This window comes from Crinia signifera, chromosome 2 (assembly GCF_055691185.1).
Source record: "Crinia signifera chromosome 2, ASM5569118v1, whole genome shotgun sequence".
Taxonomy (NCBI): domain Eukaryota; kingdom Metazoa; phylum Chordata; class Amphibia; order Anura; family Myobatrachidae; genus Crinia; species Crinia signifera.
Window position 1 is genome coordinate 43,877,436 of NC_139218.1, and position 25,133 is coordinate 43,902,568.

At 42.4% G+C, this 25,133-nt stretch overlaps 1 protein-coding gene across 2 annotated transcripts in view; it reads left to right on the top strand.

Moving 5' to 3' along the window:
• The window catches only part of EPHA3 (EPH receptor A3), a 351,028-nt gene that overhangs the window by 320,062 nt on the left and 5,833 nt on the right, over positions 1-25,133 (top strand). For both annotated transcript variants that reach the window (XM_083171936.1, XM_083171937.1), the window contains exons 14-16: positions 4,397-4,546; positions 6,412-6,605; positions 14,568-14,723. In XM_083171936.1, coding sequence (XP_083028062.1) covers positions 4,397-4,546; positions 6,412-6,605; positions 14,568-14,723 — 500 coding nt within the window. The remainder of the gene's footprint in view (positions 1-4,396; positions 4,547-6,411; positions 6,606-14,567; positions 14,724-25,133) is intronic.

Genomic DNA, 25,133 nt, shown 5'->3' on the forward strand with positions numbered 1-25,133 from the left:
AGTTGCAGATTTTACGATAGATCTTATGTGAAATTACTGACATTAGGGGTGAGATTTAATAGGATGAGAGATTCAGAAAGTGAGAGATTTGGTGAGAAATCTCCAGTTTTTTTTAAAGCGACAATCATTTACACTGCAAAACCAGTTCATTTTGAAGTGTAAATGATTGCCGCTTTAAAAAAACTGGAGATTTCTCACCAAATCTCTCACTTTCTGAATCTCTCATCCTATTAAATCTCACCCAAGATCTATTGTGTGTCTGGGAAGGCAAATTGTGTCTGAAATCTTAAAGATTTCAAATCGTCCTGATGTATGGCCTCCACTAATCTGCTAAAGAATCCGTCACACAAAAAAGGCCTGGCCATGTCTGCGATTTCACAAACACACCAAGAGAACGCCATGGTTCTGTTCCTAAATTCTGGCTTCCTGTCAATCAAACTGTGACTTCAATGCGACTGCTATGCATACTAATATTTATTCGCAATATGTGTACACGCATGCACAATGCGAATGCCGCGCCCGCACAATCCTTCAATTACCAACCGGATTGTGTATTTTCGAAATAACGAACCATCCTGAATTAGACCCCATATGTGGCTATTGCTATTTTACATGTGCGAACAAGATAATCATTTAAATAAATAACGGTTTTTCGCCTGTCATTGCTTTGTTTGAAATGTTTATTGTACATACACGAAGTGTAACTGCTGCTTTGTGCTCAAATACAATTAACAACGTTAATACATAATAGATTTTCTACTTAAGAGCATTTTGCAAATTGACACAGGACAGATAATCTGCATCATTCTGCACAGGAACCCGCGGCTCTAGATGAGGAAAGTTATATCCGGGGCAATTAGCACAGAGGTTAGCATAGCTGTCATCTTTGTTAATCCTTTTAGTGATGGAAGCACATGGCTGTGCATTGTAATAGGGTGATAAATACTCTATGCATAGTGTGGCTGTTAGAGATCTGTCACACAGGCTATGTGGTGGTATTGGAAACTAGTACCAAACTATCCTGTAATAAAAGTGTTCCTTTATTTTAAGCAGAAATAATGTTTTAATATTTATTTAGGTGGGTATCAAAATATGTCTACAGTTGGCCGTGTTGTTGCTTGAACTCTGACCTCCAACATGTTCCGTGTTATTAATGCGTGGTGATGTTATTTTGATGTACCATATGGCTGGCATGCGTCAAGATGGTGGGTAGAGCGGGTTTAACTCCTACTAGGAGATTCTGTTTAGGTCAGATGTGTCTGAGGGGTGAGGTACTTGTAATAAACTTAAAGATGTGGGGGCTTTGTATTTAAGGAGCAAAAAAAGTATTCACCATATAGAACCTTCTTTATACCTGCAATAGAATTTGATTTCTTCTGATGTTGTCCGTTACTTTCAGCAGAATACACCGTGCACCACCCAGGTTTATTAGATGCGGGAGAACACATTTATAGACCTGAAAAAAACAATGCAATTAAATGATCACAAGTGACACTTTGGGGTTCATCATAGACCCCCATTTTGCTGCAGTGCTTACCATTGTGTGTACCTGCTTCCTGGAGTGATAACGAAGGTTGTACTGCAATTCATGACAGTAGACCATCCAGGAGAAGGTCTATTAAAATGAGCCACCGCTATGGTTTTAAAATTGTCTTTACTGGTAATGTGGGTGACAGGAAGAGGGTGACAGGAGCAGCAGTGGGCACCTTAGTCCTCTGGCACTGGAGTACAAAGAGAGAATGGAGGAACCGCAGGATAAATCTGTGGATTCCTTCCAAATTCTAATATATTTAAATAATATACACATTTTTAACAAACGATAGATAGATAGATAGATAGATAGATAGATAGATAGATAGATAGTTGGACAATGAATCTATTTATTTTATAATACTTTTCGTATAACACTGTTATAATCAGTGGTGGCTAGCTTAATTATTTGGGGGGCTGCTGTTAGCTTCTGCTCCCCGACCCTGCAGCATGCTCCATCTGTTGCCCAGCCAGCACATGATCCCCATTGGTGCACATGTGAGCTAGCCACAATGTCACATCAGTCCCACATCGGCGGCACGCATGCAAACTGATTTCTATGAACTGCATTCTGTGCAGCCCTTAGAGGACCCTTAGTGTTGGCAGGGGTGAAATTGCGCATACGCAATGGCGCGCCTTGTTTCTTCCCTGGGGCTTCCAAGGACTACGTCTTCTGCAGCCCTAAGAGCAGAGCTGAGCTGGCAGAAAGGCTTCCCATTGGAAGTCGTGTCTGCCAATCCAACCACAGCCCAGTATGTGATGAGCAGATAGTGCTTCCAATAGGAAGACTCTGGTATCTGGCATAGGTGCCGATTCTTTGGGTGCTCAAGGGCCCGAGCACCCACGGAAATTGATGAGCACCCATGGGCCCGAGTCGCGCTACTGGGCCGCCATATTAACTTGCTAATTTGCAGCTGCAGCACCCGCATCGCCAGCCCTGCCGCCTGGCAAACAGTATGCCGGGAAGAGTGTATTCCGTCTGCTCTTTAGTGACCCGGTGGCTGCCGCATAAAAGATGCTGTCCAGCGCCATTAACAGAGCTGACCATCTTCCCGGCATTCCTGTGCATGGGGGTACGTACGATTATCATAGAGAAACAGCTGCAGGTCCACAAGTTATGTGTAAAAATAATTTGAATATTGGAGACAACTCTGCTGCGTATTGATATTATTTTGTGGCCACGCCCCTTCCCCTTGAAGCCACTCCCCTATATGTTTGGCTTGAGCACCCACGAGCAAAAACATAAATCGGCACCTATGATCTCTGGGCTAGTCCCTAGGTAAAAAAAAAAAAACCTCTGGTTGTTCAATTTTCTGATGTCTCCTCCTACATTTTCCCATAAGACACCACGCAGTGGGAGATACTTGGCATGAGTGAGCTGACATCATTGTTTTTCTAAAAATGCAGCTTATTCTTATTGCTATGTGAATAGGATACACAAGCAGAGGCTGATTATAATGGAAAGTAACAGAGTTTTCTAGGGAAACACTGTAGCTTAGCATTTCATATGTAGATCTAGGCATGGTTACACAAAGTATATAGGGGTTTTTTTGGTTAGATTTGGGTGGGGTTTTACTTCATAGTGAGATCTATATTGCAGTGTAAAAATAAAGCAGTCTGTATTTTCCCTGCACAGGAACAAAATAACTCACCCAAATCTATTTCTCTCTGCACATTTTACATCTGCCCCCCTGCAATGCACATGGTTTTGTCCATCTAAGAAGGAATTTGTCAGAAAGAGTGAACCAAAATAACCCCCATAGTCACACTGCATATCATTTTAGTCAGCAAAAGCTTGTACAGCATATTCACATTGTATGCTAATAACACAATTTTTTAACCAATATTGCTGGTCGCTGATGAAAATGGTACACTGAGCAATATATTGCTAAGAGATATTAAGCCAAAATGACCAGTAGCCCCCACCAAAGCATTGATCGCTGTTCCATGAGATTAGGTGAGTATCATTTTGTTTTTGTGTTTCCTTTTTTTTATTTTTTCTCACAGTGATCAGCCATCAGACACACATAGCTGATCCCAGGTCCTCCCATGTCTGTACAAGCAGTGGTGCAAGTATAATTTTTTTCTTGGTGGTACTGATAGCCTCCACCAAAAATGAGCGTGGCCATGTGTCGTGAGGGGGCATGGTCACACAAAGCTAGAGGAGTGACTAAATGACCATAGTGGCGTGGCATCAGGAGACAGGGAATTAAAAACAGGGAATGACTGGGGGTGGGTTGGCTCTTGCTTGGGGGAGAGCCGGGCAGCTTGTGCTTACAATTGTGGAGCCTGCTCTTCATGCTGTCGTGTGACAGGCTAAATCAGCAGTAGCCGGTAGCTGCATACAGCACCAATCATAACGCTGGGTGGGCGGGCTGCGGATGCATTATATTTAGACTTAAAATAAAAATAGAATTGACAGTGGGTCAGGGGGTAAGTGGTACTGCGTACCTGCAACATATTTCTTACAGGTACTCCGTACCACGCCGTACCCCCTTACTTGCAACACTGTGTACAAGTACAAGTGTATTGGGCTTAAGATCAAATTTCTTCTCCATTCTGGTGTTTGGTCTGAACAACAACTGATTGTCTTGGCCATGCCTGCTTGATTGTATGCATTGTGTAGCTGGCACATGATTGGCTGTTTAGAGCAGACATTAAGGTGTGCATAATAGAGTGGCCACTGAGTGAAGGTAAATTTTGCCTTGATCAGGCCTGGATTAGCATCATAATGAATTGAAAGCACATCATTTTTGCCTGAACCTAGCCCTGGGTCATGTAGCAGATTATTTTTGCCGGTAAGAACGAGCAGACATACAGTATTAATGTTTGCTTAAATAAGCAATGACACCTTTTGTCTCTCTAGGGTGGGAAGATACCGATTAGATGGACAGCGCCAGAAGCCATTTCATACCGTAAATTCACATCAGCAAGTGACGCGTGGAGCTATGGCATTGTGGTCTGGGAAGTCATGTCATATGGAGAGAGACCGTACTGGGAAATGTCCAATCAAGATGTAAGAATATACTATGTTTAGATGCATTATGTTTGTTTGTCAGTACACAAAAATATCAATAAAACTAGTAGCACTTCACAGTGGTTACTGTCTGGGCCACAAAGAGATCATCAGTGTTCTGAAACTAAGGGGTATGGCTACTGCCCAATGAGGGGCCCTATACAGAAGATTCTTAGCCAGAGACATGCAGAAGCCTCACTCTCGGGTACAGATGGCCATCGATGATTAGAAACCATTGATAATTTACTGTGGATAGTCATTGGTTTTACCATCTGTGAGGAGCTCCAATGTACAGTACCCATATCCTTACTGTAATGTACTGTACTGTGCCTGCATGGAATTAGTTCTGGTCATTTCCATAGGCACAGGCCCGACTCATCAATGGTGCAACCAGTGGTAGTTTTCCCCCAAAATTGATGGCTACCCCGTTGATGGATAACGCTACCCTGCACCTCTAAACATCAAACTTTTTTCCAACCCCAATCTATTTTGTCCCTTTCTGTTTGCAGCTTCTGATTGGTCATGATGGGGGACCAATATGCACGACTGGCTGTTGCTGGGAGTGTCAGAGGTGGCTCACACATAGTATTTCTGGCCTTTACGATACTAAAACTGGACTTGGAGTCCTTGTGTAGCAGACTCCGCCCACTTTCCCAGGATGGCACAATTTGTGGCAAACCATGTGACTCCCTCCACCCCCTGACTGCACAATGCCGCAAATCCCATTTTAAATACCCTGGGTTAGCAGATGCAGTCATGTGATTCGTAATATGGACCTTGCCTCAAATGGGACCATTGACTCTCCCAGATAACAGCCGGTCTTAACCCCCAAATGCCGGCTTCCGGTCAATCAAACTGTGGCCGGCTTGCAATTCCCCCAAAAATTGCTAGATTTTGTCATTGTTCGGCATTGCACATGTGTATTGTGTTACATATGCATGCGCAGTCATTGTATAATCAATCGCCGTACAAATTCACACAACAGCGATCAGATCTGAATAACCGACAATATCAGGTATCTTAAGGTCTGACAAGGTATAGGAATTTGTACACGTATATCTGTGAATGTTATTTGTAATTCCGGTATGTAGTGCAATTTATTCAGTGTAGCAATCCTTCAAGGTGCTTGCCTTATATTTTTTAATTAATTTAAACAATAACGATAATCCTCAAATCACGCTACATTCTTCTATACATACATCACCACCAACAATTAGAAAAATGAGGTATGTATAAACGAGAGGACCATTTTCTCCTCTTTGATTATTTATTCATAGAGGGAACTTAGCTTCTCTGTACGCTGCCAAGAGTATCGTACATTATCGCAGGCTTACATAAACACCAGTTGACTAATTAAGTGATCATATATTACATCAAAGTAAGAAATATATATATAAGAAATGTGCTCTTCTAATACAATGATTTCATTTTTCTCTTTTTAACTAAGAAGAACATTACCTTTATATGGCACTTTAAGTGGCCAGTGGGTCTGCAGCTATTATCACAAATTGTTTATCTTGGTTTTAATTAAAACCATATTTTGCCATAAAATAAAGGAATAAAAAATAACTTAAACTCCTAATTGCAATTTAAAAAAAATGTCCCTTATAAAGGACACACCAAAAACTAAATTAATTAATTTAAGCAAATGTTTCACATGCTCGCTAACTAATTAATGTATTCTAAAGGTATTATTTACAGCTAATTTGTTGGCATTTTCCCTGGGGGTAAATGAATCGTGGACATTAAACAAAAGAAGCAATAAACAAATTAGAGCTGTGGTTTTGTATCATGTTGGTAGCGAAACTTCACTGTAATACTTTTTTTGGAATAAGATCTTCTAATGAATCATTTCCCGTTAACAGGTCATTAAGGCAGTCGATGAGGGGTATCGGTTGCCTCCGCCCATGGAATGCCCAGCGGCATTGTATCAGCTCATGCTGGACTGCTGGCAGAAGGATCGAAACAACAGACCAAAGTTTGAGCAGATTGTCAGCATCTTAGACAAGCTGATCCGCAATCCAAGCAGTCTGAAAGTAATCGCTAATACAGCTACAAGGTGACTGTTCGATTAAGCTCTCTGATTCGTGGCAATTGTATCTAAAAAGTAGGAGATTTATCAGAGGGTGGAGAGAGACAAAGGTTACGCTTTCCAAAAAATTAGACATTCAAATTTTGTCTTTAACCCTTTGGGGTGTATTCAATGATTTTTATGCGCTGTCACAGCTCGCAGGGTCAGTATTCAACTGACCCCCTGCGCACGCCGTTTCCCCCTCGTTAGTGTTACAGAGGGGAAGCGGCATGTGTGGCCGTTAAAACTGCGAGACTCAGGGCTAAATGCAGCTGGATCCCTGCATCCCTCGCTGTTTGGGGGAATCCTCGCCATCCTCTAACAGTGGAGATTCCCCTGGAACGAAGAATAGGATGAGCGGCCAGGGCGGGGGTTAAACGCTGTTTAACCCCCTTGTTGGCCGCATTGAATACGGCCCTTTGAGTGTCAAGCGAATTTGTCAAAATAGGCGTGAAAATTGCAAAGCAAACATATTTTTATTTCATCATAATGACCTGTAATGTTTACCTTACATAGGAATAATAATCTTTTTTTTTTACACAACATTTTTTAATTGAATTTATATAACAAATGTGGGTGATGCTGGCATTTTTTAGCAGAGATGTTGGCACTCAACGGGTTAAAAATGTATTTATTTTAACAGAAAATTGTATTATAAATGTAAAAAAAAAAAAATTGCACACTTAACAGAAAGGCATTTTCAAAAACAACTCCCTCGGTCCCCTTAAATTGACTACTCAGCTTTTATAGTTTGAGCCCATTACTTAGAGAGCTGTGAATCACTTTTCCGCAATTAGAACTACACTGCCAATATTCAATACTGTCAATCGTTCTGCTGCCAAACCACAGATCTCATCTCTGCTCATTGCACCAAAAATATTTCCAGCCCGATCGGTAAATTATTGTCCTTGAATTCCTGAAAAAGCCACAGAAATAATTTATTGGGCACAAAATGACATAATAGAACATTGCAATGCCAGTAGAGTACTTTGTGGTTAGTATTACAGTTTATCTATTGAATGCGGTTGTAGATTCTTTTTTTTTTTTTTACTCCAATGGTCAATGTTTAGTCAACAATTGAACGGAAGCTAGTAGAGTAGCTTCCAATTACCACCTGCTGCGCGGTGACTCGGGGACGGCTCTTGATGGATGTTGTTTGGCATTTGAGAAGCCATTATGTAACACATCCCCTGGCTATTCCTAATAGGGCTATTGTAGATCACCTAGTCGCAGCATAATCCTGTCAGGCAAATGCATTTTATGATTCACGTCTCCTTAACCTGATTCCCTGCACTTTCATAAATACGATTAATTAGGAATCTAAGGTAGACAGGGTATTTAAGTGTTTAAGCTAGAGAATTAGACAGCCCAGCCAGGATGGCTGAATCCATCAATGTTGATATATATATTACATAATACCATTTCAGGCCAAGTTCACTAAACGCCCTGAACCGTCTATGGCAGAAAGAGTTACTAAGACTTAGAGGGGTATTCAATCACGGTTCACGAATGAAGATCCATCCCGACAGCCGTGACCCGGGCCCGTTTTCATTTTGTTCCACCGCAGATCACCAGACGCGATTCAATGTCCCGCCTGCAGACCGGCGAAAAGGGGGCTTGTTTGATATTCGCGTAAACGGTAGATATTCAGCCGTGATCGCGACAATTCACGACCGAAATCGACAAAACGGGGCAGATTGCTTTTAAAGTCAGGCCCATTCTGTCGATCTTCCACTTCATTGCTGTCGGGAAAGATAGTATTGAATAGGCAGTCGCCGGTAGTTCCCCTGACGCAATTGAATACCCCCCCCCCCCCTTAGAAAATTTTACTTGCAACTGCTTCACGCTTCCCTAACTTTCGGTAAAATATACACAAAAGTGCAAATAGGGAAACAACTTTTTAACAAAATTATATTTGAAGAATAATAATAAGTATAGGTCATTAGTGTAAAACTATTTTTGTAGCGCATTACTATTTTTTTAGTACATGGTGACTAAACATGCCAAATCTGATTTTACGATCTGTCTTAGGCTAAAACTTTATATATTTTATTTTTGTGGTGAGACATGAAATACCCATAGTGCTATTACCATTAGCAGGCCAATTACATCAGTAAATTGCCAGCACTGGCACAGTGGGAGCTAGACAAGAACAGTTAAGGCTCTTTTACTCCTCAATTCCTGACAGCTTACCAATCAGGGGCACATACAGTAATGTAGCGTACTGTCATTAACATTTGTCTGTTGTAAGAATGTGTCTACAATTTAAGCTAATGTTGCACTCTAGACATTTTCATTTTCTGTGCTTTATCACAGAGGTGGATTTTACACCTTGATAAGGTGATATCTAACCAAAATGAATTATGATCCTGTTTTATATATGTTTGCGAAAAAAGAAATGTTTTACATGTTTTATATTCGTTTGGGAAAAAAAGAATTTTTTTTACGTTATAGAATTGTTTGGTTTTCGGGATGTTTTTGTTGTTGTTTTTTTTGCTACATTGTATGGTTTTTGTATGGCATGCATTGAAGATTAAGTTACTTTAGTAGCGCATGATTTTTTTTAAAGGTATCAGTGAGCAAGGAACCATAGTGAGAAAATTATATATTTTTCTACTTTTTCGTCTTTGTTACTTTTTTTTTCCTACTCTGACACCCAAGACAGCGTCTAGAGAAAAAACACTGCCTTTTCTCACGGTTTTTAAGTGTGGATATGCAGACTGTAGCGTGCATACAGTAGCATGGTTTTGCTTGGAAAAGAAATCAGGATCTCATTGTCAAACTATGCAATTTCAAACCAGGCAATTTTATGTCTGGTTTGGCCTTAAGTTAAGTTTGACAGTTTCCAAAACGAGCACAAAAGGCCAAAAAGGTTTGTAAAACTGCATTTTAGGGTTTGGGGTTTTGCTGTACAGTATTTGTGCCATGGTGTTAAATACATCATAAACACAAAGGGGGAAATTTACTAAGATGGGAGTTTTGTTTCACATGGGATGTTGCTATGGGCAACCAATCAGCATCTACTTATTTATTTAGCACCTTCTAGAAGATAATAGATAGTATCTGATTGGTTTCCCATAGCAACATCTCATCTGAACTAGAACTCCCATCTTAGTAAATTTCCCTCAAAGTGTGTTATGTAGGAGGTTCCAAGATTATTATATATTATTATCATTTATTTATATGGCGCCACAAGGGTTCTGCAGCGCCTAACAATACATAAGTGAGCAAAAAACATATAACGAATGACAGTACAAGACAGTTTAGGACAAGTACGTGATAAATAAGGAAAGTTACCTCAGGGAAAGGACACTGAAGCAATTATCAGGGTGGCAGAGGTTTATATATTTTAAAACAGAAACATGAGGAGAGAGGGCCCTGCCCGTGAGAGCTTACATTCTAAAGGGGAGGGTAAGACAGACAGTGGTGACACAGAAGGGGTAGTAGTGAGCATAAATAGACTGTTAGGATGAAAGATGGAACCCTTTTGAGTTTGATAAGTTCACCACTAAATGTAAATTTATAGGGGGGTATTTAATCCCCACTGCTATTTCCGACTTGGGAAATAACAGTGGTCAATGCTGTCTTTCCCAACGGACCCGACTTTAAAAGCTGTCAGGCCCATTTTGCCGAGAACAGCCGAGAATCGTTGAGATCACAATCCACAGCTGTTTTCATGCACATGCCCCCTTTTCACCATTCAACATTAAATCCCACCTGCCGATAAACAGGCAAAGGGCCAAAAACGTGACATGACTGTAGGGACATACCCACAGTCGTGACCCGGGATTAAATACCCCCCATAGTCATGCAAGTTCTGTATTCTCTGAATATAACACTAAAAAGGTTTTCTTTAAACAGTAAATTCTATTTTGTTATAGCTCGCAGGCTGAAAATCGTCTAAATTGTCTGTAAAAAACTCAATTATTCAGGCGCTAATTAGACAAAACTGATTAAAAAATAAATAAAAAAACTAGTTACCAGCCCATCAAAATGACAGAACAAGATAACAATAATCACTGACTGTTGTACGCACCTACTGTAAATACAGAAACACCTGAATTGCACCGCTGGGGGCCATCTAGTGGCCCCTTGCATGCATAGCACTTTAATTTCCCCCCATAGAGTTGAGAAGCAGCATTTTGTTTTTATTACAAACTGTTAAGTTATAATTTAATAAGTTAAGTTTCTATTATACAGCAGCAGTAACCATTGTTTGCTTGTGGGAGCACACTACAAATTCACCAAAGATGAAAACAAATAGAATAGACAACAGGAAACCGCACTAATATTATTGGTTTTGATATAGCTAATTCACCAAACAAGATACACAGGGGGTTATTCAATCTGTACCACTATTTACGCCAGCAGAAATAGCGGCACTCACCTATTCAATGCTGCCGTTACTGACAGCATTGAAGGTAGTCAGATCCGACTTATTTTCTGTTTTGTCGGAAACGGCCCCAGATTGTTGATTTCATGACTGTTTTTTTTTTGACAGTCCGTGGCCGTTTTCGCCGATCCACGGACTTTCCAACACTCGAAAGTTGGAACATTGAATTCCCATTGTCGAGTTACTGTAGAATCAGACTGAAACGGCCCAGGATTCCATATTTCGGAATGTTCCGACAGTCGTAATCCCGGATTGAATACCCCCAAAAATGGCAAAAATATATACAATTTTAATACAGCATAAATGTATAAACACACAACCTATTGTAATCAATTTATTAATGCATATATTTTGTGCACAAATATTATTAGCAGTGCCTGTATTCTGTTACCAGCCCTCCACCATGTAACTCATACAATTCTGGCTAAGACTTAGTTATAACATCTACGTTCTGCTTGTTTACTAGACTTTTTTATGTTTACCACACACAGACTGTGTTACGCTGTGATTGAGAGGACAAGAGCGAGGGAACCTTTGTGTTCTCTTCCTCTTGGTAGATATGTAATTTCCATGATGTGTTTTTAATGACTGCAGTCTGCAGCCTAGTGGGTACTGATTTATGAAAAGCTGTAAAAGATCAGGTGGATCTCGGCAGGACTTCTTTACAGCTGCCTGGATGGAGACCCATCTAATTTGTTTAGTTAAGTGTGAGCTCATGGTGAACATCACCCGGACCATAAATTTCAGGTTTTAGACCTCTGACTGGGAGCCGGGTCCAAAAAAATGTTGATGATTGCAGATGATCTTAAAGACCAACATTCCCTTGGAGCGTATGTGGAAACATCACAGACTCTTCTTACTGTAGCAGCAGACACATTCCTACTTATTGATAAACTGTCCAGATGTCCTCTCTGAGGAGGAAAGTAACCAATTTCTTCTTGGAATTCTCAGAGGACCATTGGGAAGAGTAAAATAATACTTCACAATACTGGTGATCCCAAGGTTACGTACATTTAAGTTCGGTCCCCTTTTTTATTTTATTTCCTCGTTGATGGAAGGCAAGGAAATAAAGACTTGCTTTCACTATTTAAATCCCTAATCTTCAGGATCTGCTCTTACTCAACTCAGAAGAACAAATTCCCCTATTTTAAAGACGTGTGCCGTAGATAAAGCTAATCAAAGACCAGTAACACTGGATAACAGGGGGGAAAAAAATGGAGGTACAACCTCACATTCCTTCCTACAGTAACACTTCATAAATACTTAAAAAATGTCATGGGAATCACAGACGTATTGCCAGCAAAATATATGAGTCCAAAGGTGATACACTTATTTTAGCTAACAGCAGTAGCTATTTGGTGTTATATTACAGCACATAAAACGGGTTCAAACTTTGCCAACAAAAAAAAAGAAAATGCATATATTTTAAAAGAGGTTAGGCCGTTCCTGACGAGCAGTAATTATTAAGACATAAAAACTGAAATGTGATTCTGAACTTATTTGTAGAATTTATAAAAACACAACTTTTTTGGATCGTGTTGCCAGCTGGTACTGGAAAACTCAGTAAGAATGAAAGTTTCTTTTGAAATTGCATTGGAATACTGTTTTCGAAGAAGTTTGCCGAGATATCACAATTTGAATATTGAAAACTTAAAAAGTATAGCACCATTTCATTTGAATGTCTGCCAATTTTCATACCTTTTGTTACATTATTACACTATTATGCAGTAAGTAAGGTTGTTTACTTTAAGCATGATAAATGAGTATAAAAGAAAACTAAACTAATTGTATAGTACATTTTAATAGGGTTTTTCGGTATTACATTACTGTTGATTTGTTTATTCTGTTAGTGCCAGTGGTTGAATTCTAGATACTGATAAACAGTACATTATAATTTCTGAGAGATTAAGGAGTTATTAATGAATGAAACCTTGTCTTTTTGAGAGGGCCCAAGGCAAGAAGCCAAAATCTGCTCATAGCCAAGTTACCTGTCTGTTGGCTATGTACTGACACTGTGTGACCAGTATTTTATTTGTCTGTTGGGGTTATGCAATAACACAACAAACATACTTGCCCTGTGTATTGACCATTGCCAAGAATTAGCAATTGCCTTTAATTAGCCATGTGCAATGCATATGAAAGCCATATATGGGGTTTTTAATGCTGGCCGGTATTTCCAATATTCGGGAATATTGCCTAGGACCTTTTCAGTCCCGGCCATTTTCGTCTGGAACTCGCTGCTGTAGATCCGACTTGATTAAAGTCGGCTCTGCATATAAATTGTCTAATTTGCGGCAGTCTCTGACCAAATAGACGCAGATTAACCGATCAAAAACTTCTCCGACTTTTGGAAAGTCGGAAGATCGGAAATTATATTGAATAGTTTGTATATAAATGCAACTATTCTTGTCGAAAAAGGACAATATTTCCAACAATCGAAAATAGTCTGTCTAATTGGTTGGAATTGGTCGCTGCGCACTTATGTTAGTAAGTGATTACCTGTTGTCATAAACTGTGTACACACTGGAGTGATGTTGGCCCCATATGCCGACTTCGTAACAACAAATCACCACCACCTCTCAGTGTGTATGGGTGAGTGCGAGCTCCAGCGGTTGCTAGTGATCAATGTTATGTTTGATACAATATGTTGCACATCAAACAGGATGCAGTTACAATCCCGGCAGTCGGAATCCCGGTGTTCAAAATCCCGACGCCGGAATCCTGACCGCCGAAATCCCGACACTTTATCCCGATACTTTTTCCCTCTATGGGTGTCCACGACACCCATAGAGGGAGAATAAATTAGTGTGCCGAGCGTAGCGATGCACCAAGCCCGCTGCGTGGCGATCCACGTCCCCCCTTGTCGGGATTTCGACAGTCGGGATTCTGGCGTCGGGATTCCGACCACCCCGATTTAGTACCAATCCCCATCAAACCTAGCGATATCACTAGGGACATGTTTATTCATATAAAGGACAGAACAAGATTGTTCCGTCCTTCATAAAAGTAATTCTAATGTGTACACAGAATCAGGGCTCAAGGCTTCCAATGTCGAAATGCCTGTCGCTCCAATGTGTAACCATATATAGAGATACATTTGTAGCATGTTAGGTGAATGTGCTAAGAAGAACTGCATTCGCAAACCTATGCCTCGTTTTAAATAAGTCACCTGAATAAAAAATAACTAAAACCACTTTCAGGACCTTGGTTTCAGCAAATTATTTTTAGACATATATTAATTCAGTATTGCTATTATAATGCTGTATTGAGCTGGGTTATTATTGTGTTTAATATTCAGCGATTACCAACAGCAGGAGATGAGGGTGCTTACCCAGTGGTAGATACTGTAATGCCCTGTCCACTCCTGTGATTATGTTAGTAAGGATTACTATTATTGTTTGATTTAATCATTAACTTAAAAGATACTAGACAGGGTTCCAATCAGGCTAAATGCTTTGGGCCCCCCACTGCCTATGCCCCTTATTTATTTCTGCTCTATATTTTTTTCTTTAATGTAAGTATGGCATAAAGTAACGTAGTATTCCTTCGTCCTGCAGGCCATCAAATCTCCTGCTAGATCAGAACAATGTTGACTTTCCCGCATTCCGACCTCTGGGAGACTGGCTGGATGGCATGCAAACCGCACAGTGCAAGGACATTCTCTCAGGAGTCAGCTACAGCTCCTGCGAGACTATTGCAAAAATATCCTTAGAGTAAGTAATTCAAATAAATTCATAATATTCTTGTACAATAGCAAATGAACACTGCTTCCTTCTTCACAGCTTGTAAACCCACTACTGCCCATTAAGGAAAGGTGCAATAGCTTAAAGACTACGTGTAACCAAGTAATGTAGAAAATGGTATTCTTCATTTCTGTATCTCCTTCCTATACATAACCAGGATTGTGACCGCTAGTATGCGTCATAGAGCAGGGTTATTCTACATGCAGCAATCCAGCTGCTTTTGAACTACACATCCCAGCATGCCCTGCCACAGTTTTACCATGCTTTAATAGCAAAACTGTAGTAGGGCCTAACGGGATGTGTAGTTCCACAGCAGCTGGAAGACCGCATGTTGAAAACCCCTCTTATGGACAATCTATGAGGGGTTACGATACAGCCAACTACTAGTTTATTACTGAGCAACAAAATATTCCAAATATCCAATGGAAGATGTGAATATTATATTATGTATTTATATCTCTTTACTCTAAACAGATATCATTTTATACCAGCTTAGCTGGACTGTCGTTCTCTAGCCGTACAATGATTGGCTTGTGGTTTCCTAGCTAATCAAAAACAGATTGTATATCCTATAGATTGTAAGCTTGCAAGCCGGGCCTTCCTACCTTTTTGATTGTCTGTATCTACCCAGTTAACTGTTTTCAATTGTAAAGCACAACTGAATTTGGTTCACTATATAATAACTTGTTAATAATAATTAATAATTGTAAATTTGCACACATGTGAGGACACTGCGAGCATGTATGACATGATACAGAGTATTTTACTGAGTCAGCTATTCACTCATATACCGGTACATGTCTGCCAAATATCTAGGCATGAAGGAGACTATACATGGGGTACCCTTCGACTACTCAGCCTATGAAGCTATTACTCCTCCCAGGCTGTACCCATACCAACTGACATTTCAGCAGTTAAAAAATGGTACAGATTAGATAAAGGGACTGTGTCCTGGGTAAAGGGGTGTCACCATATGTAAAGTGGGTGGCATATTAAGTCTGACTGTGGAAGCCAGTTCACCAGTACTGGTTGTTTGAAGCTGTTGCTGGGGGCTGAGGGAAGGCAGATTTCTGATAACTGCAGAAAACCCCTGAAGGTCATAGGGAGAAGCCTGTCACTGAACAATGCTTCTATAGAAATCCACATGCTGCACCCTGGTACAAAACTGTGCAGCTGCTGTTTGATGATACATACCATAAAAAAAAACAGTGCTGTGCAAGTCAAATCGGTACAGTTGAAATGTGTGCAGTTCATCATAATATTCAGTGACAGCAAAAGTGTTCCAATTTTTCCGTAAAATCAAGGATTACATCCAGCAAAAGCGGGGCCTGCTGCTACAGTACAGACCTCATGGGGCCCTAGGGAAGATACCAGTTCAGGGCCCTCCTCCCTCCCACAATCCATAATACAATATTTTTGCTGCTGTTTGCAGGCGGCATGGATAGAGCTCCTTGGTGCATGCATGGTCAACCGATAAATGCTCAGCTGCATGAACATCGTCATTGCGTACAAATCTGAATCAGGCTCTAGGTCTTTTGTAAATAGGTTTAATACTGGTGTCATATTTACATTAAATGAAACTGACTGCCCACATACAGTGGATGAAACCATTTAGCGTGTCCACTATTTTATCCTATCAAAGGGACTTTGGGCGGTGGGCGGGTGTATGTGATGTTATGACCAGTGGCGTAACTATAAATTTTGCTCCCCCCAGCCAAAAAATGAGTGTCGCCCCCCCCCCCCCCCCCCCCATGGCATTTTATATATATATATATATATATATATATATATATATATATATATATATATATAACATACATACAGTGGTCGAAGTGGAAATTTGAAAGTGGGGGTGTGGAAAATATAAGGTGTGTGCTATGTATGCGCTACAGAATTAGGGGGTGTGGGCACTTAAAAAGAGGCGTGGTCACATAAAAGGGTGTGGTCTTGAGTGCAGTGTGCCACGCCATATACCTCTTATATACATTATGCAACACAATAGCAGACTCCCTTATACTTGCCCCTTAAACATTATGCCACACAGAATGAACCAGAATTCACCTTATGTGACACACAATGGCATATATTCAATGCCGTGGGCGAGCGGTGACTGTGAGCAGGACTTTTTGCTCGCAGTCACCGCTCACCCTGTCAGTATTCAACTGACCCCCCTCATTCGCAAATTCCCCCTCGAACCGTTTTTTGAGCGAGGGGGAATTTGCGAATGTGCCTCCAAAAGCTGCGAGAGCCGAGGCTAATTACAGCGAATTTGCTGCACTAGCCTCGGCTCTCGCAGTTTAGGGGAATCCTCGCCGTTCTGTGACTGTGAGGATTCCCCCGGAACGTTGCATAGTGCGAGCGGCCGGCGCGGGGGTTAAACTGCGAGGATCACTGGTTTTCTGTGATCCTCGCAGTTTAACCCCCTCGCAGGCCGCTCGCACCGGCATTGAATACCTGCCAGTGAGTCAAAATTCAAAGCCAAAAATCACATTATACTACCCAGATGGAGAAAAATTCACTAAGGTGCCCATACATGGATCGATGTGCTCTGTGCGTTTTAAACTAGATCGTATTGCATAGTTATGCGATGTGCTAAAGTAGCATGCGTTTTGACATATATATGCGATGCGATCTAGTTCAAAAAGTACATTCAGCACATACTTTTTGAAAGGAACCGCCCATCGCCTCACAAAACAGGATCCCTTTGTGTATGGGCACCTTTATGCCAAAATGAAAGTGCCAAAATTCACATCATGCCACCTGGACTGAGCCTAAATTCACATCATGCCACCCAGATTGAGGAAATTCACATTTTGCTACACGGTTAAGCCAAACTTTACATAATGTCACACAGATTGAGCTAACATTCAGGGACACAGGGACTGCCAGGAGATCGGGACACAGGCACGCATGGGCACAGACAGGACGGGACAGATAGAGGCACACATGGGCAGGGACAGAGGCAGAGACAGAGGAACACATGGGCAGGGACAGAGGCACATATGGGCAGAGACACACAGGGGCAGAGACAGAGGAACACATGGGTAGGGGCACACCCTAATAGGGACAGAGGAACATGTTGGTAGGGACACACATTGGTGGGACACTGGCACACATGGCTGGGACACTGGCACACATGGGCAGGGGCACACATGGCAGAGACAGAGGTACACACAGGCAGGGGCACAATCCTCCTCCGCTGCAGCAGTCCCTGCCAGAGCAGACGACGGTTAAAGCACACAAATAAATATATATCGACTTAAATCCACTTACGGCCCTAGGGTGGAGAGGGGCTGCCTGCTGACTGCAGCTGCAGGGCGGGCCGGGAGTTGATGCTGGCTGCCCACAGCCGTCGGGTTGGGAATGCCAGTTGAATGTAGCCGCCGGGTGGGGAAGTGAAGTGGCTGTACGCCTGCACTCCTGCGGAGGTGAGTGTGGTGCGGAGGCGCTGCCCTTTAATTACAGCCATGGTTTGGGAAGGGAGGAGATGATGGCCACCTATCCGCTTCAGCCAGTGAGAGGGGCTGCCGGGTGGGGAGAGAGGTGATACGGTCTGTCCGTCCTCAGCCACGGAAGGGGGGGGGGGGGGGAGAGTCTGGCGCGTAGGGGCTGCCTGCTGATGCTAAAGTAAAAACAAAAAGTTCAGTGCTTGAAGTGCACACACATATATACAATATATATATATATATATATATATATATATATATATATACTGTATATATTTTAAATATTACTGGTGTAACTAAAACCTCACCTCTGTCATTAACAAGTTAGGTGTGAGTGACTGGGTGGGACACTTTCTCTCAGCAGTCTGCTCCCTGGCTTCCCGGCTCCTCTCCTCTGGGCTCTGTCTCCAGCGTGTGACGTAATGACGTCACACGCATAGAAGAAGCTGAGGCAGGGACCAGCAGACACTGCTGCTTCCCCTGCCTCTGACACCATCCCAGGCCGCGCCCCTGCCCGCCCACCCTCCCTCCCATTGGACAGCCTGCCCGCACTCCCTCCCTCCCATTGGACAATGTTTTTTTTTTTTTATGACACTGACAGACACAGTGTCATGGCCGCGCCCGTGCCGACTCGCCTGTGATCAGCGAGCGCATGGGCAGCGGCAGCCGTGGCACAAAAACTCAAGCAGGCAGCCACATTATAGTGTGGCGTGAGCGTGACAGACTCACTCTGGGAACCTGCGCCCACGCAGCCCCCGCTCCCCCAAGCAGCAGCGGGGGCTGCCTTACGGTATCTCCGCCCTTGGTTATGACATCCAGCGGTAGTGGAAAAACTGCTCCTCTGGGAAGATTTTGAATGGCAAGGGTATCTTTATGAGGCCCATTGGGCCCTAGACAGGCACTGACAGTAGGTGGCTTTGTGGAAAATTCGCCCTTTCCTTCCAACTACATTTACCATGATTCCTTTCAGAGATGTCTTTCTAATTTTTATGTGTACTCCTGGTCATTTTGGGACAGGATCTGTGCAGGGTGCTTCAGCTCACTTGCAGGAACAAAGTGGTACCTAGGAACACTGCGCCACCAATGCCACACCCAGCTGCAGACATAAATAGCTGTGGAGTCAATGGAACTAGTACTGTAGACTTTTTTCCCCATACTCATTTATCTGCATTTATCTGCTTTCACTGTACTTGTGGATAAATTAAATGTCTTGAGTTTAGCGATCATTCACTAGTTCATTGTGTTCCGCATTGTACAGGGGGTATCTTTACAAATAAAAAAATAATTAAATTTCTTTCTGGAGCCCTACCGTACAAAATACAGAATATGTGCTGTACATATGTCATCGGTTTAGCATGGATGACTAACCAGGGTTTTAGGAAGGTATTATCAGTATATAATGAACAAAACCTATGTTTAGGATTACTCCGTAGACTTGAAGAATGCCTGAGGGATGGATATGTTTTCAGAAGTTTGAGAGCTGACTGAGAGAGTGATAGCAGAAGTATGAGAGGAAAACACTTGTTTTTAACGTCGGCTGCAATGACTAATAGAGAAAGGATCTGTTGGCAAGATTATATAATTATACAATGAAATATATTGCTGGGCAGTTGAACCATTGTTCTTCAAAATACACTTTATGCGAATGTGAAGTGTGGACGGCGCATTGCCAAGACTTAAGGTTTGCATCGTCTGGCTATCAGTACGCTAGTAAAGAGGACGGGATATTTGGTCCAATGACATCAACTGATTAGATGGGTGCTACTCTCCAGTCATACTGTATGTAGTACCGGTTCGATGGACATTTTCTCCTGAGGATACTTGTGTTGTTTGGGGATGCAGTCAATGTACAGACAGACATTTGACAGTTGGTCATTATACCCATTGACTGACAGTCATAATACCGACACGGTCAATATACTGACATTCATTATACCGACATGTTCAACTGATGGACATGATCAAAATACAGACATCTAACATGCCAAAAGGTCAACATGTCGAGATGAGTTTTCAAGTAATTTTTGCCCAAAAACAATCTTTTTATACTTTAGCATCTCAGTGGACCTGGAGGGGTAATATACTAGTGTGCCAAGTGCAGTGAGGCACCGCGCCCGAAGCATGGTGAGCGCAGAGAGCCATGCGAGGGGACTCACTCACAGACATAAAGTACACTTAGGTGTTGTTTATGTCAACCTATATCGATATACACACCAAAAAATTATAGAAACATATGTTGGCATGTTAAATCTCAGTATTTTGGCCATGTTGGTAATTTGACCGTTACAGTATCTTGGCTGTCGGTCAATGGGTGTCGGTAAAATGACGGTCGGTCAAACGTCTGTTGTTAAATCATACTGAACCCATTGTTTGTGTGCATTGCAAGCCTGGATCATGACAAAATTAGAATTGTGCTGTCAATATTTCTAGTTGTGGGAAGAAGGGGCAGCGGGGGAGTTGCTCTAAAGCAAAAATGCTGTAAAAACCCTGTTATTGCTTTTGCTGGCGATACCCTATAGAACCGAGAAAGTGGGGGGGAGGTAGCAGCGCTACAATGAAATAAATAAAAGAATTGGATGATCTTTACAACAAATATTTTACTGAAATAGATATATAAAAATAAGAACATATAAACATGTAAATTAAAATAGTCGACATAGATAGCACAATAAATGAAAGCCCATTGTCACACAAATATATAGCAGTAGGAGAGTCCGTTCCTATTTTGCCCGGATTGGGGGGGGGGGGGGGGGGATTGGGGGATAGTTTGGTGGGTATAATTCCTGCTCCACACTTAGTTGGTATAATTGTCCTTAGGTCCACGTGGTCGGCCCAAGATGGCAAAAATCACCGAAATCCACTGGAGTTTGGGTCTAGGACAGTTTTGTAGATAACCTCAGGTACCTGGGTATTGTGTGCGGTAATATTCCAGATGGTAGTGTCCCCAGTTGGTGGAGAGGGGCAAAGAGGTTTTCTCCTGGGCTGGTCCAGACTGCGATCCAATATAATGATGGTGGCAAAGGGGCAACAGCACTTCTGACGCGTTTCGCTGCCACAGCAGCTCTATCAAAGGTGTCACCATTATATTGGATCGCAGTCCGGACCAGCCCAGGAAAATAACCTCTTTGCCCCTCTCCACCAACTGGGGACACCACCATCTGGAATATTACCGCACACAATACCCAGGTACCTGAGGTTATCTACAAAACTGTCCTAGACACAAACTCCAGTGGATTTCGGTGATTTTTGCCTTCTTGGGCCTACCACGTGGACCTAAGGACAATTATACCAACTAAGTGTGGAGTGGTAATTATACCCACCAAACTATCCCCCAATTCCCCCCCCCCCTATCCGGGCAAAATAGGAACGGACTCTCCTACTGCTATATATTTGTGTGACAATGGGCTTTCATTTATTGTGCTATCTATGTCGACTATTTTAATTTACATGTTTATATGTTCTTATTTTTATATATCTATTTCAGTAAAATATTTGTTGTAAAGATCATCCAATTCTTTTATTTATTTCATTGTAGCGCTGCTACCTCCCCCCCACTTTCTCGTTTGTATATACAGGACCAACTATCCTGTTTTTCAGCAGCTGCTGGGAAGCTACTCTTGCCAAGCGCCCCCCTAGATCCCTTCCCTATTTTGGGTGGGCTCACCAATTTTTTCTGTTTTTTGTGCGATACCCTATAGAAGCCTCTGAGCTTCTCTCCGCAGCACCGTCAGAGCGATCGGTCAAAGATCCCTCCCAGCATGCCCTGCGGCAAATGTCCTTTGCATTTCTAATTGCTTATGTTAGAGCATATGTGATTAGTAAAAATGAGGTAGCCGTGGAGGGGGTAAAAAACGGGCGGCGGATGTTAGAACATCCCGCCCAGTATGAGGAAATCTGTAAGAGATTACTAGGATTGTGTTAGATAAAGATGTTCAGAAGAATCACTGTGGTACCTACAGTATCTGCATACCTCCCAACTTTTTTAACCTCCAAGGTGGGACAGCTGGGTGCTCCCAGAAATAAGGGGCATGGTGTACCGACAAGGGGGTGTGGACTAAAATTGTGTCATTCTTGTGAGACCATGCCCCCATTTTTTCTGCTCTGGGGGCTTGACCAGCAACTCTGTAAGCTGCTGGCCAGCCCCCAGCCTCTCTGCTGTGGGAATTGACTCTGTGCGCATGCGCACAGTTTCTTTTTACCGGATTACAGGGGGACTCCCAACTGCCCCCCTCCGCTGCGGGACACTGCCGGCCTCGGGAGGGATGCAGAAATGTCCCCAGAACCCAGGACGTTCCCGCTGTATTCGGGACAGTTGGGAGGTATGAATCTATATAATAAAAAGTGAGAGAACAAAAATTTGAATATGGTAACTTAATACATACAGTAACTGACAAATGAGTAAATAGAAACATGGTTATAGTGTCCTAGTGATTAATGTAATACATAGAACTCGAATGACATCACAACTGTAAAAGCTGACCATTGCTTTCTGATGTAAGGCATGGCATTTTGGTTTAATCACGTCCCCCCGACCAGATTTCAGCATTGAAATTTAAATCCCTAAAAATGATCACTTTGTTTATTAGAAATGGTGGATGTATGGACAGTGCTCCGTTATTACAGCTGCGTAAAATAATGCCATAATTATAGCTGAATAAACATTGTGCATTACGTTCATGACCCCCAATAATTCCGTGTTCTGCTGAAAATAGCAGGATCCACACCCTGGCAATTTCCACCGTTAAAAGCGAAGAAACCATTGAACTATGGGATAGAGAAATCTCCAGAGTTAATGAAAAAATGACATTTTGCTGGACTGCTAATGAGTGTAATTACCTGATGAGTTTTTAAGTAAATTACTATGTAAAACTCTTCCTGTCTTAATCAGGATCCCATTAAACAGTAATCTCTCTAAGCATGCATAGCATTGATGAGGGATTGCTAAGGATATCCGATGATGGCTTAGTTTTTTATATTAGCTATAATGGAGGAATTGTATTCTGACATCACTGTACGGAGTCCTACATTATATTTAGGAAGTCTGTGTCCATAATTGGTACTTTAAGGCCTTTACTTATGGCTGGAGTTATTTGTACGCTACTTTGTTAACCGTGTATATTTTTGTATACAGCAGACAGAGTCTATTGCTCTCGCTCCACCTATTGTGAAACTAGAAATCCCAGAAAGTTATGGCATTTTCTAGCAACCTCTACAGAGCCATGGTGGAACTCTTGTGATTCTCCAGGTGGTAGGATCTTCTGAGACTTGTAGCTCCACATTAGCCAGAAATCCAATTTTTGCTATGGTTTTCTATGCAGCATAGCAGGAAGTTTATGGTCCGGCTGGCAGGGCATGCTGGGACTTCTAATTCTATCATAATGGTTACGTCCAACATTGCATGTCTTTTTTTCAAAGCATACAAATTATTTATGGTCTTATCACAGGGGTTTGGTATGGAGGTCCGACCGTCTGGATTCCGATGGTCATTAGACCGACATCGGCATCCTGATTCACGGTACTCAGACAGTGGGGCGAGCGCAAAGAAGGGTTCGGTGGCTGGCTGCGCTCACCACAGGTTATATTCTCGTGGACCCCCACAAGGGAGTGTAGCCCCAGTAAGTCGGGATTCCGAGTGTCAGGGTTTTAACAGTTGGGATTACGACATCAGTCTACTGACGTTTAAATCCAGACTGTCAGGAGGTCATTCAGCACCCTAATTACAGTTTTTAACTCCAGAACAGACTATCTCTATATATATTATTGAAATCCTCTCAGCAGCAGTAGATTTGGTGACCCAAGATCAGTAACGGCTATTACCTCTCCAGAGGAGGGGGGCTGCCACGATGCGGGGCTGCCGCGATCCCCTGATGCCCTAGCTGCCTGCACCGGTACCCTTCGTGTGGCAGGCGCATGCGCAGTAGCCTCTTCAGTACTGCTCATGCGCTGGCCGCCAGCCTTTGTGGCCTGCTTTTGCAGCAGCCCCGAAGGACCGGCGCATGCGCAGTATGGTCCACCGTACTGCGTATGCGCAAAGCCTGTTTTGGGGGCTGCTGCGCATTTGCGCACAGTGAGGCACCCCAGAGGAAGGGAACACCTCCCAATGAGATGCCTTTGTGACTGGCAGGTTGGACTTCCAATAGGAAGTCACTGTCAGTCACAGTGAAGCAAGAGCAGTCTCACAGACTGCATCTGGTTTCACTTTAGGCAGTGGCAGATTTTACCTGGGGGGGCTGCAGCCCTGCAGCCCATACAGTAGGTAAAAACCACCACTGCCCAAGATAGGTCAGTGTGAGAAATGGCCAAGGAATGAGTTTAGGTTTACTGAATTTGGGGTATTTACCAACATTTTAGAGAGCTAGAAACCCAAGCTAATTATATTCGTGTATTAACTGTCACATAGGGATATAATACCTTTTACCTTACCATGTACAGTTTAAGATTCAGCGTCGGATCTCAAGGTCCGCATGGATATCACTAAAACCTGGACTGTTTGGGATACATTTACTAAAGCTTCTAAAAGTAAAAAATGGGATGTCACCTATAACAACCAATCAGATTCTAGTTCTCAATTCTCTATTGTATCCTAAAAAATAATATAGAGAAACTCTTGCTATTGGCAACATCCCCACTTGTTGCTGTAAGAAGCTTCAGTATAGTTACCCCATAGCTTGCCTTGAGGACTGAAATTGGAAATCAATGCTCTATGTAAAAAAAAAAAACAGTATAAGGGAGAGAAATCATTTGATGGTTGCCCGAAGCGGCGGCTGACGGTTTCATGTGATGTCAGTCGCCCCCACCCCTGGCAGACATTGGTCCGCCTGCGTTCTTCTGGGGACGCCCATAAAACTCTGGACGTTCCCCTGCTCCAGCCCCCCTCCCTCGTGCTTCCTCCCCGTGCAATTGCCTCGGAGACTGTGATAATCGCCGAAGGTGT